Raw genomic sequence first — 17,322 nt, 5'->3', positions numbered from 1 at the left:
ATCTATTTTTTTTTAATGTAACAAATTTCAAACTCAAAAAAAAAAAAAAGTTTTTTTACTGTTGTTACTCAAAACACTTACTTTTTTCTAAAAATTTGATTAAACATCTCGCCTCTAAATAAGTTAGACTAGCTATTTTTGACTTTCCAAATTTGTTAATACTCATTAGACCAAACAAGCTAGAATTGTCACATAAATTTGAACTTTATGAGTTCTCATTTTATGACCTCAAGTGCTAGTGATTGAATTTTAAATTTAATTTTCATTTATATATTTAGTTGATCTTTTGAAACCAAAGTTAATTTTATTGAATTCAAATCTTGAAGGCCACGTCCATGCGTACGTATTGATGATGATTGATGACTGGAGTGAGATGGTGACAATAATTTGGAACTTTATACTTTTCGTCACCTAGTCAATTTTCTGCATTAAAATTTTCCTAGGCAATGGCCCACCTTTTTAATATTGACCTTTTATCCTACGGAAAAAGGCCAAATATACCCATGTACTATTAAAAAAGGATCAAATATACCGTTCGTTATATTTGAGATCTAAATATACCCCTATAGTTATATTTTCGGTTCAAATATACCCCTTTTTCATTATCTTTGACCAAAGTGAATATCCAATCCTACGTGACACTAACATTTAATGAGGTGAATGCCGCGTGACATGCCACATCAGCGCTCCTAACCCATTTTGCCCCTCTCCTCAATTTGTTTCCTCCTAAAATTTCCTTCCCCTCCCCTCTATATACACAAATTATGTGGCGGGAGAATACAAGTTCCTTTTAATATTCGAGTCACTTTTCCCAAACCATTGCCGACGTCCAACCGAAAGCTATTCTACCATCAACAAGTGAAAGAAATTACTCTCACAGCCGATCACGATCTCTTCAAGTTATAATTAAATGGAATGAATTATTTTTAATTAGTATAAACTCTCGTATCGGATGAATTATTATTAAATCAAATACATCTTTTTCCCAAAATTTTAGCACTTATACCGTTAGGCTTTGGGTTATAATGGGAATTTTTTTTAATTAGCAATTGAGTTTATCAATATGTAAACAAAATTAAAATAGACAAATTCTTCAAACTAAATTCTTTTGTCTGAAAACTACTCTGAACAAATAATTTCTTAACATTAGTAATTTTTTGTGTTTGGAATGACTTCTTCTAGATATGATTTAGGCACCTCTATTTTATCTAAGGTATTATTGTTAATGGCCATTGTAGCTTTCAAGAATTAGGTTGTGCAATATTTTTTTTGTGCGTTTTCTCTACATAAATTTGAATCATTTTTATGATACTAGGATTGAATTTTAAATATAACCGGAATATATTTAGTCATCCCAAAGTTAATTTCTCTCAACGAGAGAGGATGGATTGGTCAAAAGGACAATTCATTAACTTTTTAATTTTTGGAAAGAGGATTTATACTATTAAAAAAAGGGTCAAATATACGAATATTTTAGATCTAAATATAATCCTCGTTATACTTCACATCATTTTTTGCCTGTGAATGTGCGAGGGGAAGAAATTTCCTTCCCCTCCCCTCTATATACACACAGAGTTCCTTTTAATGGAAGAACCGAAAGCGATTCTACCATCAACAACTAGTCAGGAAGGGGCAAAAATGAATTAGGTGTTATTGCCATAATTGAGTTTATCAATAGCATGTCACGTGGCATCCAAGAATTAAATGTTAACGCCATTTTATCTAAGGTATTATTGATTGATGTCCACCTCATTGGACAAAGTTAACGGAAGAGGATTTTAAAAGGGACATATTTAACCGGAAAGAGGATATAATCCGCTTCAGGGCTATTTTAGTCGACTCAAAGATAAGACTAATAGGAAGATATAAATTTGGTCCTTTTCCGATAGTACAGGGGTATATTTGGCCCTTTTCCGTTTATCCTATACCTAGTCAATTTTCCTAGGCAATGGCCCACCTTTTTAATATTCACACGTTGTTGACTTTTATCCTGAAATGAAAGAAAATAAAAATTACATTTTTAGGTTAATTCGGCTAATCTAGTTTCGTGAAAGGAAAAACTTTCCTTAAGGATTTTTTTTTTTTTTTTTTAATTCTGAGAGGTTCGAACTCAAAACCTCCAATTAAGAATGAGGAATTTCATGCATCCTCCACATTTTTTGATGGTCTTTTTATTGTTAATTACTTATAACACTGAAGTAAACTAAATAAAGGAATCTAATGCATCACTCACATCCCTTGATGGTCTAATGCAATATCATTGATTGCATTAGAAATGTAAAGCTACATTTCGATGCACTGGCGGTATAAATTATAGAGTAGGTTTAAAATAATTATATGTGATTTTATTTAATAAACGTTAATTATATGTAATTTTATTTAATAAACGTTAATTTTAGACCTACAATAAATGGTGACCTACTATAAAAAGTTAAAGTTACACTAATAACTATTTTTTTTTTTTTTAATATGATCACTACATAGAACTTAAATCTTTTTTCTAAACCATCTAAAACACGGTCTTTTAGCTATGTTAAAATGTTAAAACGTTAACCATCCGTCTGATTTATTTCCAAATTCCAAGTCAGCAATCAAATTAGTCCACTAAATTGCCAAGTTAAGGACATTAAATTTATTGATTTACGTCTAATCAAACAAGAAAAGTACAACGCGTATTTCCTCTTAGATTAAAATATTAGCTTGCGTTCCTTTCTAACTTATGATGAATTGTATACTTTGTTTCCACTTTCCATTCAAGGTCTTCAACTCTCATTATCGTTTAGCCGAGTGCGGAGTGTGGACCAAACAACCACAATAACACGGCAAATAAAGATTGACTCGAGTAACGTACTTGTATTTAATCCTACATGTATTATACACTTTATACTAAATCATCTACTATATAAGTAAAGGACAGATGAATACACGATCTATTTAAAACTTGGAAATAGTTATTCTATAATAAATACTATATCTAAACGTATGGTTAATACAGTACCAGGCATTGGTCGATCCAAAGGACAACAATTTTTCCTTTCGGACAATAATTTTCCGTGGTTATTTCTTTAATAGCTGTTGACACGCAATTTTGACGATCGTTACGGGAAACGTCTCCCCTGCATAAAAATAGGCCATAAGCTATATCGGATCCCGTGCCTTCCATGGAGTTGTAAAATCCGTTAGGCCTCGAAGAATTCAAGGACAAAGATGATAAAAGGGCTTTGAGATTAGAGCTGTAAGTGCTGTTGGGAGTTGGGACCATACGAAGTTGTGTTTGGGCAAAAAAATGCAGGAGGAGAAGAATTATCTTGGCCATCAATCAGGCTGAAAAAGAAGATAATTATACAAAATAGTGAAAGAAATGATCTGAGGAAATTATCGAAGTACTTCAACATCATGGTATGTTAGAATCTTTTTTTAGATTTCGAATAAAGTGACATCTTCTGATTTTTTAAATTTTAGTTTAGTATTTAACTGAGCTTTCCAGTCAGAGGATAGGCTTTATGAGGCAGAGGATAAGCGATGGATGTGCACCAGACCACTAAGGTGGCTCCGCCCATGTCATGACAAGAGTGAGAAATGGTGAAGTAATGGCGTATAATCTATTTGACAAAGCTTTCAAAATTTACTTATTTGAAAGGGGATTTTGTCAAAAAAAAATTAGAAAAGTACTTTTGAAGAGTAGCAATTTATGTTATTAATTTGAAAAGCACTTTTACAACATTAGAACAATAATTATATTTTGTCAAGGTTTCAAAAGAAAGTTATTTTTTTCAGCTTCTAAAAAATAGCTTTTGCTATTACTTAAAAGCACAAAAGGTTTGGTCCAACACCCATCTTTCTAAAATAAACACTTTTGATTTCCCAAAAGCTTGATAAAAAAATAATTGTCACATAGATTTGAACTTTATGAGTTTTGGGTTTTGCTACCTGTAATTCGATTCTGTATTTAATTCCTATTTATTAGTAGATGCTTATATATATATATATATAAAATCTAGATCAAAATTACTAATTCCATGGAACCCATATCTTAAAGCCTACGTCAGTGCGTACGTATTGACGATGACCGGAGTGAAATGGCGACAATAACTTGGAACTTTCCTTTGTACTTTTCTTCACCTAGTCAATTTTCAGCATTAAATTTTTCCTAGGCAATGGCCCACCTTTTCAATATTCACGCCTTACTGACATTTACCCTATAGAAGAAAAAGGAATGAAAGTAAATAAAAATTACCCTTTTTAGGTTAATTCGGCTAATCTAGTTTGGCGAAAGGAAACCCTTTCCTTAGGGAGTTTTTTTTTTTTTTTAATTATGAGAGGCTCGAACTTAGAATCTCCAATTAAGAATGGAGGAATTTTATACATCCTTCACATTTTTTGATGGTCTTTTTATTATTAATCAATATATAATATAAAGCTAGGCATAAACAATCATATGTGGTACCTCTCTATGACCTCCATTGACATTTATTTTTTTTTCTTCTTTTTTTGACCTTTTCTCTAATTTTGCTCAATTATTTCATTTTAGAAAGTCATCTCCATAACTCATACCTATTCATTTTACATAAATTATATTCTTGATTAATATTAATAGTATCCATAACCCCCAAACTTTTCATGTTCATAACCCGCAATCATTAATATACAAGTTTATGACACCTTAAAGTCACACTAATATCTATACAAATAAATTTGTCTTGAGCAATGTTGGTTATCCTCTATTTTTTTAATTGCAACAGCCACTACCGATTGTGTGCATTTGTTTGGGTTCTTGATGATATGAATGGAGGAACTCTTTAAAAAGTAATTTTAGTTTATCTCATTGCTTCTTTTTTTTTTTTTTTTTCTTCTAAGAAAATTTGATTATGTTACGTTGACAACATACATAGTCCCTCTTTCCTTTTTGATTATGTTATGTTGATAATATAGTCCTTCTTATGTTTTATTGGAGAATTTGATTATGTTATATTGTGTCTCTAAGACAGGGTGTTTTCATAATTGAAGCAGAAAAAAGAAGTTCAACATATACGTGCATGCGAGATGCTGCTTAAAAAAGTATGTATATATCCTTCCGTAGTCATGTAGATCAACTTTTAATAAGCCTAATGATAGAACATGAGAATGTAAAAATTGTTTTTAATTTTTTAGAATAAAGTTTAATTCATAGGAAAGTTGTTTATTGATACGTAAAGAGACGATCTTTAAGTTTTTCATTTTTTTTGTTGTAATAGTTAAAACTTAAAAGTCCTCAAGCTTTTCAGACTTTCATAAATTATTACTATTGTCAATTGGGTCTAAACTCTTTGAGCGTACTACTTGAAATATGCAGAAATATTGGGCTAGGATAAAATAATTTAGTAAAGTTGTTTGTTTCTCTCTACTGGAATTGCTGTTTTTCTCTTAACCTTGATTCACCGTTTATTTATTTCATCATATTTATAGAGGAACGAACTTTTTGTGCTGGTATTGAATATCTTTTTCTTTGTTCAAAATATGACAAGGGATATATTTTTTCTTGGTTTAAAACATGGCAAGGAATATCACTAAATGAGCAATGGTAAGAGGAGTTATTCAACATAAAAAGTAATTTTTAGGATGTTTCATAAGATTAGTAAAAGATAATAGGAGAATTGATTTCATTACTTATGGAAGGATAACAGTTTATGAAGGGTATAAAAAAGAAAAGGAAAGAAGCAAAAGAAAAACATGTAACACGATTTATAACTTCTAATACAATATTTAAATTATATCTTACATAAAAATTATATATGTCATCTTAAAGAAAATGGTTACATTGTGGATCCTCTAAAATGAAAAGAGTATAATATTTGGATGAAAAGAGTAATGGTAAAAGTTCTTATCAATAATTTTCGAGAAATATTAGAGTATGTTTGTTGTTTCACTTTATCAGCATGTGATATTTGTATACTTCAAAACGTGGGAGATAGAAGAGGAAGATAACCAATCATAACTAAAATTATTTACTTTTTGGATGTTTATGCAACATATAATTATGAAAAATATATTCTTAAAAAATAATTAAGAGTAAAATTGATTTTTGTTTTTTTCCATAAAATTAACAAGAAAGATAAAGGCCAATTAATTAGATTATTTTAAGGACAGATAACAACAAATACTAATTTTTGAAGGGGCTGAATAAACAAAAGGCCAATTAACTAGATTATTTTAAGGAGAGATAACAAAAATTACTAATTTTTTGATGGGATTGAATAAGCACAAGTAAAGAAATGAACGGAAAAGAGAGTAGGTAAAGAGGAGCCTAGAAATAATGTTAGGATGAATATAAAGAATGATAGAATCCATAAATAAAATTATTAATGGAAAGCAGTAGGGAAAAAAGATAAGAATAGAAGAGTAAATAATCTTGAAAAATAACAACAAAAAAAAAAAAATGAAGAAGAGAGATTTCAAAAACTTCAAGGTAATAAGAATATGATCAAATCTAAGGAGGGTTATTTATTCGATATTGAATTTGTTGAGCTAAGTTTTTTCCATTTGATATCAACCTTGAAACATATAATTAGAACAACAGTAATGTTACAATTGAAGAATAGAGAAAAAAATAAAATTGATTGATGATTTTAATTAAAAAATCTAAAAATAACTATTTAGCTATATTTTAAATTTATTTTGATGATCACGCGAAGCGCGATCAAATTCACTAGTTGCTTATAACACTGACGTAAACTAAGTAGAGGAATCTAATTCATCACTCACATCCCTTGATGGTCTAATGCATTAGACCTGTAAAGCTACATTTCGATGCACTGGCGGTATAGATTATAGAGTAGGTTTAAAATAATTATAGGTAATTTTATTTAATAAACGCTAATTTCAGACCTACAATAAACGGTAAGTGACCTACTATAAAAAGTTAAAGTTACACTAATAACTTTTTTTTTTTTTAGTAGCATCATTATATAGAACTTAAATCTTTTTTCTAAACCATCTAAAACGTGGTCTTTTAGCTATGTTGAAAATGTTAAAACGTTAACCATACGTCTGATTTATTTCCAAATTCCAAGTCAGCAATCAAATTAGTCCACTAAATTGCCAAGTTAAGGACATTAAATTTATTGATTTACGTCTAATCAAACAAGAAAAGTACCATGCGTATTTCCTCTTAGATTAAAACATTAGCTTTCTTTCCTTTCTAACTTATGAATTGTACACTTTGTTTCCACTTTCCATTCAAGGTCTTCAACTCTCATTAATATCGTTTAGCCGAGTGTGGACCAAACAACCACAATAACACGGCAAAAATTAGGTGAACTGGTTAGTTTTTAAGCCGCCTATTAAAGTTTAGCTAGCGTTTTAAATGTAATTGAGAAGTTTTTTTTCACGCAAAAATAAAATTTGGACAAAATATTCTAGTTAAAAGTTAAAATACCGAACAATTCCAGCACATAATGTTGCAATTCGAAATTTTGACAAGTGGAACTTCAATACAATACGGTGGAGTTCGAAGAGTTACAATTCATAAGTTCAATTTTTTTTTTTTTAGTTCAACTTCCAAAAACGATTCATGGAGTTTAAACTTTTAAAGAATCAAACTCCTTATGAAGCTTGAAATAGGTACATGAGTGAATAATAATAAATAATGTGAAAACAATTATTTCACTCATTATATCTCTTTCAAACCCAAGGACAATGTCCTAGAGTTTCAACTTCTACAAATTGAAACTCCATAACTGTGTCACGGTTCTAACAAGCGTTGCTATAAATTAGTTCAAACTCCATGAACAAGCCTTGCCATAAATCAGTTCAAGCTCCACATTAATTTATTCTCTCTAGCCCTTTAAAACGCCACCGGAAGACCATCAGTACTCCATCACTATTTCACCTAGACCACACTAAGATTTAAAAAAATTTGTATAAAATTACAAACAAGATCATTAAAAAATACTCATCAAGAATGAATAATTCTTGTTAAGTGGGACGGGATGGGCTGAGCCGGGCCATTTAAACGTGGGCCACATGGGGGCCTAGCCGGCCGTTGTTAAGGGGCCGGGCTTGGGGAGGAAAAAGGGTGTCCGGCCCGGCCCCTACCCGGATAGGGGCTACACTCAGGCTAACCGCATTTGTTTGACATTGGGCTTTTTCGGGTTTTAGTTAGTGGGTCGGGCTTTTTTTTTTTTTAAAAAAATTCTAATACAAAAATAGAAATTTACATTTACTAATAATAATAAAATTAACATTTACATCTAATAATAAAATTGCTAAACTAAAAAAAAAAAGTTTAGTGGTCAAATTCAAAAAAGCTAGCCGTTGTAAATTTAAAAAACTAGGCGTTGCCAATTTTATTTGAACCCCTAAATTTATGAATAATTACACTTTGGTCATATTTTCAAACTATAAATACCCCTCCATTCTTCTTCATTTTCACACAATTCTTCCACGATTCTCTCTTTATTTAAATTTGCTATTCAACTAGTGTACATTACTACATTCAACTTCCATGGATAATCCTCCACCTCCACCTTCTCCTCGAGTTCGAAGATCAACTTCAAGTGTGGTGTGGATACATTTTGAGCGAGTAAACGAGGAACATGTTAAATATCAACATTGTGGTGACATATATCTCCATAAGTCCGAAGCGCCGGGTATTAGCCTATTAAGAGGGGTGGGGGTGGGGGTGGAGGGGGTACGGTGTGTTGCGTCGGCACTTGTGAAAAGGCACAAAATTGAACTTTGAAGTTTATCTCTTCTTTAAATTTGTCCATCGATGTTAGACGTTTAATTTGTATGTTTTGAACTTTTAATTTGCAATATTTCGCCATTCAAGTTTGTATGTTTTGAATTTGCAATGTTAGCTATTTAAGTTTTAAGTTTTAAGTTTTATTTTAAATTCTTTATGTAGATGTTGATATATCTATTTGACTGGACACGAAGTTTAAGAAAGAAGAAAAGACTTTCAAACTTGTGGTGTTAAATGAGTCACATATATTTTGTGTGGCTATAAATCATTGCATAAAGGTAATTCGTTTTCAAATATAGAAAGAGGTCATTCTTTTTAGCACGGACTAATAAAGAAATAGATTCACGTAAATTAAAATGGAGGGATATTATATTTGATTTAATCTAAGTATCCATAATGTATATATATATGACATACTAATGGAATTTTACTTTTATATAAAACTATCACAATCTAATATATACTGAAAATGTATCAAAGGTATATTTGTTGAGAAAACAAGATTGTCTAGCTTTAAAATACAATTTTAAAGAAAACTAAAGTGCTCCATAAAAAGAGACTCATAATTTATTGGGATACAATGTTTTTGAAATATTTATTATTAGTAATAAATGTAGTACTTATATCTTTCTTTTTTTTTTTTTTTTTTTAATTTGAAGTGGGTCGGGACGGTGCCCTGGTGGGCCATCACCCGAGCTAGGGGGCTGTCCACCTTATTCGGCCCAGCCTCCTAATAAATCCCACCTAGCCCAGCCCCTTACACCTCTTAGTAGGTTTGGGTCTGGCCGGTGGTGGGCCGGGTTCGGGCGGACTCGGCCCACTTGACAGCCTTAGACCACACTAACAGAAAAAACATACAAAAATCACCCCATTCAAATGATCTTTCTCGGACCTTCATGTTAATTTTCTATTTTTCTCTGTCACCATTTTATCTTTATGTAAGACCACCGGCCCTCAACCACTGTAACCCCACCTTGACTGTTATAATATTAGCATTATGAGTTTGATATGGAGCTCTGACATCACAGTAATGATTTTAGAAGGGATTATTGAGTTGTGTCAGTGAAGTTCCTGTAGAGGTGAAAATTTACTTTGGTGGTGCAATGGCTCATTGTTCGAGTTTCATTTGGGATGATTTGAGGCTTGAGCATGTGAGGGATAAAGACATTGCTGTTGGAGATTCTGAGGATTGATGAATATAATGTTGCTGTCGTTGGATCAATAACTTCCTTCTTCAAAGTTGAGGGGAAAATTTAGGTCATTTTGCATTTCTCAAGGGTAAATTTGATGATTTTTTCCTTGTGAAAAAGGCCCATGTATTAGAAAGCTTCAGCCGTTAGTGAACAAGGACACATTTGGACCAATCTTATAACGAAAAAGGTATATTTGACTTCAACTACTAACAGAGGGTAAAGTTAGACTATTTCACAAAATTTCGGAGCGAATTTGGACTTTTCCCAAATTTAAAAGTGATAGTGGATCTTCTATAATTTAGGAGATTCTAATATCTTTCCGTAAGTTTTTGTAATTATAATCCTTCACAATCATTTAATTACCAAGGCTTGGTCTATTCCTCCAAAATTTGGGTGTTTAAGCCCCAATTAAGTTTCTAGCCAAAATTGTTCCTTATCTATGGGAGTAAGCCTATTTTGGTCCTTTAAATATGACTTTGAGCAGCTTTAGTCCCTTAAATTTGGTAATGTGGAGCACCTTTGATCCAACTAACAAAATGGACTCAAAAACTTACGGCTTCTACCAAAAACCACAACAAGATCGACCAGAAAAAATCGACCGTCTTTCAGACCGATTGGAAAACCGATAGACTCGATCATTTTGATCCAAAACAAATTAAAACCAATTTTTGTTTTGAATTTTTAATCAAACTCTATTGGTTTTGTTTTCGCTAAGAATTGAGAAAATAAAAAATCAACTGAGATTGATCGTTTAAATAATCTGCGAAAATATTTTTAGTCTAACCGACTGGACTAGGTAAATTTTATTTAAAAATTAAAAAAAAAATTCAAGAAACCAACCGAGCTCAATCGGTATTTTGGATAAAATTCCGATCAAAAGTTTTAAATAAACCGACCGAAGAACCGATCCGGCTCAGTCAGTTAATTTTTTATTTAAAATAATATGTTTTCATCTTGGTCGGTTTTTTTATTTTCTTGATTTTTGGCACAAACAAAAAAACCGTCTATTTTTGGCGTGTGTTTAGTAGTTTTTTTTTTTTTTTTTTTTTCTGGTAGTCCCAGTTAATTTTTTTTGAGTCCATTTTGTTTGTTGGGCCAAAGGTGCTCTACTTTCACAAACTTAAGGGATTAAAATGCCCAATGTCATATTTAAAGGACCAAAATAAACCTTTAAGGCACAATTTTGGTCAAAAACTCTGCCCCAATCAGATAGAATCTTGTGTACTTGTAGCATCCGGACATGTAAGCAAAGAGTTATTGCAAAATTGTGACTTGCTTGTTTGGCAACTACTTCACGTTGTGGCTATTCGCCTAAAAAGATTAGGTTCCATGAGTACACTTTCCTCTATAGTTGGACTAATCTGTAGCAAAACTCACACAAGTAACGTTGAAAATATGTTTACCCCAAGAGTTGTATCAGCATTATTTCTCTATAGGCCAAACATCTTTGTATAAATTTGTATAATTTTGTTTAACAGTATAACAATGTATATAAAAACCTCTTATATATTAATTTACACATTTATACAAGATGCACATTGTTTAGCGTAAGTGTATCATGTTGTATACTGTATAAAGCATATTGTGAAAAAAATTGGTTATGCAATTGTAAACTGAAAATATGACTATGTAGTGTAATATATTATATTGGGTTGTATATTTTTGTAAAAATCTCTTAATTTTATACATGAATAACTTATCTTCTAAACAACTACCAAATGTGGTACTTCCTCCGTTTCAATATATTTGTCTTACTTTTCTTTTCAGTCCGTTTAAAATAGATATTTTTTTTTTCCTTTTTTGGCAACTCTTTGATTCCAACTTTTTACATGACATGTTTAAAATCACAAGATTAAAAGATATTTTAGTAGATTTTACACATCTTTAAATTTATGAACACAAGATTCAAAAGTGTTTTTACTTTCCTTAAATTTCGTGTCACGTCAAAACCAGACAAATGTTTTGAAACCGAAAGAGTATCACTTATGTAGAATTTAATATGTCAATAACTTGTCTCCTAATTACTAGCTTCCAAACAGACCCCTTATTTAATTACCAAATACTTGGTCAATTCCCTTTTTCTTCTTTCAAAAAACGCCAATAATAAGTACATTTTATTGCAAAACAGTGATTTGCTTAGACTTTTACTCCCTCCGGCTAAAAAAGATTATCCTATTTTGATTTGACATAAAATTTAAGAAATAAAGAAAGACTTTTGAAAGGTGTGTTCAAAACAAGACTAGATATTTGTGTGGATGTAAATCATCTCATAAAGTTAAATTGTTTCTAAATATAGAAAGGGGACAATTTTTTTGGGACAGACTAAAAAAAAAAAAGAGAAAAATCTTTTTGGGACGGATGGAGTAATACTTTTGTGGATTATTTTTCTTCGCCTACAATAAGTAAATGTTATTGCAAAACAGTGATTTGCTAGACTTTTACGAAACTTGTTAACCAGTGGATTAAGGTTAAATCTGGTAATTAGCCACTTCACGTTATGGCTATTCGCTTAAAAAGACTACCTTCCATTGACAATATGATAGCCCCAAGACACGTGTCAACAACTATTTCTTCCCAGTTTCTCTATAGGACAAAAAGCTTCAAAGCATAGCTCTACTGTGAGCCAGGTAAGTTTGGTTGAGCATTAAGTAGCTTATGTGTTTGTGAAAATGCCACTTAGACTATGTTACTGGTTTTTCTGTTGAATTAGTGCCTTTGTTCCAATTTATGTGATACACTTTTCTTTTTATTCTGTCAAAAAAAGAACGGAAGATGGCCAAATATACCCCTGTACTATTGGAAAATGATCAAATATACCCCTAGTTATACTTTGGGTTCAAATATACCCCTGCTGTTAAACTATGGGATCAAATATACCCCTCCTCCGTTAAAATAGTCCAAGTTGTACATCCTATCCTATGTGGCACTGCTATTAGATGAGGTGGATGCCACGTGGCATTACCACCTCATCACCTCTAACCATTGTTATTGCTTTGCTCTGCCAACTTATACCGTGATTCTTTTCTCCACGCCACACATCTTTGTTTAACATAGTGAATGCTTCTTTCACGTTGAAATCTCTTGCTCCTAGAAACTTGAGAAGAATTACATCACTTCTCTCATCTGATAAAAGGGGTATTCCCATGTAGATACTTCTTCTGTGGTGGTGGTGTTGGTGACGTGTCCATTTTTGGTGCCTTCGCCACCGTGGTACGGTGGCTCCTCCAACGCCGGTACTTCAACAATTGTTTGCTTAATTTTTTCAACTGCCTCCACCTTTTTCTCCGTCGTGTCCGGTGGTGCTAGTACCGGAGTTGGTTAGACACCGTGAATTTACTTTTTCTCTCGTTTTCTCCAAATCCTTAGTTCAATCGCCACATTACCGGTTCGGTGCTTACCTGCTACGAGCTCGGTTACGCCCCCTTTGCTGGCGGCGACGGCGGAGGTGGAGGGGAAGTTAATTCGTGTTTGTTAAGAGCTTCTTGAATTAACTGTTTGAATTCAGCTAATGTTTTTTCTTCGGGTTAGGGAGTTCAGCTAACATTGGATGAAGAATAATTTTGCGATAATGATCCCAAAATTTGAGTTTCATTGTAAGTCCATTATTGCTCTCTCTCTCAGCTTTAGTCACCATTGAAGGATTATATGGTGGTAATGGTATCAATAGTGGTGGTGGTGGAGGATGGTAGTGGTGGAAGGGAAGTAAATTTTAGTGGTGAAAGTGAGAAAAGTAAAATAGGTTAGGGGTGATATGGTGGTAATGCCACGTGGCATCCACCTCCTCTAATAAACGATTACGTAGGATAGGATGTATAATTTGGACTATTTTAACGGAGGAGGGGTATATTTGATCCCATAGTTTAACAACAGGGGTATATTTGAACCCAAAGTATAACGAGGGGTATATTTGATCCTTTTCTAATAGTACACGGGTATATTTGGCCCTTTTCCAAAAAAGAATGATACATTTCTTTATTTGACAACAATTTAACTTTAAATTTTACTTTTTACGCTTAATGAGTTGATCTATAACCACTCAAATATTTTTGATTTATTTTAGCTTACAAGATTCAAAAATCTTCCTTTTTTTCTTAAACTTTGTGTCCAGTCAAACAATGTCGCATAAATTAGGATGGAGGGAGTATATTTTTTTTTTAGAGAAAATGACAAAAATGGCCCCTTAAGTTTGAGGGCAGGTTTAAAATAGTCTATTAAGTATGCACAAAACAGTCTTGGTCCTCTAAGTTTGTTAAAAGTTAACACTTTTAGTGTCCGACAAATATTTACCGAACTTTTTCTGTTAGATTTGACGAAAACTATGACAAAAAGGAAATTAGCAGGAACATACAGTAGATGTTTTTGTAGTTTCTGCTATTTTTTGATTTATTTCTAGAGTTTGGTACAACTTTTCGAAGTATAATTTTTGCTTTGTTTTTGGTATCTTTTTACTGTCTTGTGGAGGTTTTATGTTTCATTCTAGGATTTGATTGGACTTTTTTTTGGTGTCTATGCTTAAACTTTTTTTCCCACTATTTCTGACAAATCTAAAGAACATAAATTGTTAAAATTTGATGAAACCTAAAAGTGTTAACTTTTCACAAACTTAAAGGACCAAAATAAACTGTTTCATGCATAGTTAGGTGATTATTTTGAATCTACCATAAAACATAAGGGACCATTTTTGTCATTTATTTAACCTCTTTTTTTGGTTCAACTTATGTATGGATTAGTTTTTGGACACGTGCGTCGCACGTGTATCCCATGCTAAATAATACAAATTTATTAAAAACATTATAATATGTGTGCAATGAGTTGCCCTGAAATTGAAGGGGAAAATGCAATCAAACTGCTGAGTTTGATCCCATTCGCCGGATATTATTGTTATCGCAAGCACAATAATATTAAAAAATTGCTACCAGATGAATTTGAAAAGTAATGTTCGAATGACTTTGATTATACAATTCTTATAATATATTAAGTACTCAATCTTGGTATTAGTTCCTTCTCTATCAAATAGCACATAATTTAAGTATGAATTTCACGTCTTAAAATTTTTGCCTCGTGCATATACCTTTTTCCTGATTGAAAACTAAGAGTCGTTTCATGTGAATTTGACGTTGAATTGTAGTATAATTGTATCTATGGAATAGCATGATCATCTGTTGGATGTTGGCAGTTTGACGTTTTAGTACTTAATTAAAAATTTAACATTATTAGAACAGAAAAAATGATATCGTTTAACTTTCAAATTTAATTTTTTATAATCGAAAAGGAACTTGACAAACAAAAAAGACATGAGAATAGTAATATTACAACACGTGTGTGATAAGTACATGCAGGGGCAGACGCACGTGTACCCCATGGGCGTCATCCGACACGGCTTGGTCGGAATTTTTTTTAATTTATAAATATGTAATATTATGCAACACATAATATAAGTTATTAAATATAAAATAGATGACATTGCTTAGTGAAATAACTCCGGTAGCTCACTGGCATAGCGCGTCAACATTCCCATTGAGGTGATGAGTTTGAACCCTTGGATGACATGCTTTTTCATTTTTTAAGTTTTTAAGGCCATCTAAAAATAAAGAAGCTAACAAGGATTGGACAACTTTGAAAAACTGATTGTAATTTGCAACGTCTTGAGATTAAAGTTGCTTTGCAATTTTTGGAGATTAAACATGTTGTGTGCGCTCTCTTCAATTATTGTCAGTTCACATAATATTTTTTTCATTCTTTTTGCTTTTTAGCTGGAATTTCTTGAAACTATCCTTCGTTTTCTTTTGTGGTGAAATTATTTAAGGTTTTTTTGAATCGATATTTAATTTGTAGTTCAACATGAGTTTATTTTTAAAAAATGACATCACTATAGTAATTTATTTATTTGTTCACTAATTCTTTAAATGTCGATACCGCTTATGAAATTTTTTGCATACGCCACTGAGCATATGGAATTTGAAGGAAAAAATTATGAATTCAAACTGCAGAAAGACAAGAGGCTTGAGATGCCAACGAAAATCTAACACAGAGAATAAAAGACTAAAGCACTTTTTCCAACTAAGGTCTTCACTTTCAATAATTAGCTGAATGCCTGAAAAAAGAATCACACATAAATACAAGAAAAATTAAATAGGAGACCTTACCTAAAGCGGTGTTTGCACCTTTTTGTTGAAAACTTATACTATGTAGATAGGTTAAAAAATTAATATATACATAAAATACATACATACTATATGCTGAATTTTTTTTTGATTATTTGTGTGTTTATTTTTTAATATTCTAATTCCCCTTAATGATTTTTTGGCTCCACTACTAATAAAACCTAGCATTTCTACTAATATAGAAGCATGAGCGAAAGTAGTCGGGATCGTCGTCCGTTCTAAGGGCAATTATGACATTTTTCAGCTACTTTATTTTATTTACCAAATCCAGAAGGCTCTGACCTTCTTCACATGCCCCTTTTTTTAATCCAGAGGCTTCTCACAAAATCTATCTCTGTCAGCAAATCAACAAGCTATATATCATCAATTATGATATATATCAAAAATAAATCTATCTCTGTCTCAGATCGTTGCTGCAATTTTCAGGTATTTGTTTTTGAACTCTTCTCCATTCGTCTCCAATTTTATCTTTAGCTTTGACTCTTCTAATAAAGTAGAAATTTGGATCAGTTTTAAATTTCTCCTCTCAGTTTTCCCGCTTGCTCATTCTTGGGTTTATTTATTATGTTCAATTTCACTCAGAATACATAACTTCGTAGCATTTGATGGATTTAGTTCTGTGGTTTCATAAAGTTTTGATTATTACCAAGATATGAGTCAAAAAGGAATTGCAAGAAATTGATTTTTTATACCATTCTCTGGATGTGTAGTGGATTTTGAGTAAGGTAACGCCTGTTGATTCTTCCAAAACATTTATTATTTTCTTTTCTTCATCTTTTGTTAGTTTGGGTTTTCTGGATTTTTGTAGTGCTGTTTAATTCTTTGATTTTCAGTTGCTGTTTTCCCAATAGTATTGGTGGTTATAATAATGAGGACGATAGCTGGTTGAGTTGAAGAAGAAGACATATTTATTTGCTTTCAATTGTAGAGGTGTACTTTACTTTGCACATTAGGTATACGATAAAATTCCTGTTCATACTTCTAACGCAATTGTCCATTGATTCGAAGTAAAAATGTGTTTTACTTGAGTAACAGGTTCTTAACATATATAGTAACGGTACTCGCTGACTGATACAGTTCTTTATTCCTGGAACTTCCCGACAACTGGAATCCAAATATGATACAGATATTGTGTGCTCCGAGATTTGACAGAGAGAAGAGCTGCGATCAGTTTCAAAAACATTATTTCGAGAAAAAGTCAAGCTGGAAATCTTTATACGCGATATCAAGTAGATTGGTAATA

General features: G+C 31.9%; 1 protein-coding gene across 1 annotated transcript in view; it reads right to left on the bottom strand.

Annotated features, from left to right (window-relative positions):
- LOC132037588 (cysteine-rich receptor-like protein kinase 10) overlaps positions 1 to 3,557 on the bottom strand; it is a 79,385-nt gene extending 75,828 nt beyond the window's left edge. The window contains 1 exon segment of the mRNA XM_059428121.1: positions 2,999 to 3,557. Coding sequence (XP_059284104.1) covers positions 2,999 to 3,316 — 318 coding nt within the window. The 5' untranslated portion in view covers positions 3,317 to 3,557.
- Between the last annotated feature and the right edge of the window lie 13,765 nt (positions 3,558 to 17,322).

This window comes from Lycium ferocissimum, chromosome 11 (genome assembly GCF_029784015.1).
Source record: "Lycium ferocissimum isolate CSIRO_LF1 chromosome 11, AGI_CSIRO_Lferr_CH_V1, whole genome shotgun sequence".
In the NCBI taxonomy this organism is placed as follows: domain Eukaryota; kingdom Viridiplantae; phylum Streptophyta; class Magnoliopsida; order Solanales; family Solanaceae; genus Lycium; species Lycium ferocissimum.
The sequence above is the reverse complement of the archived record's forward strand: the minus strand, read 5'-3'. Positions and strand labels throughout refer to the sequence as shown.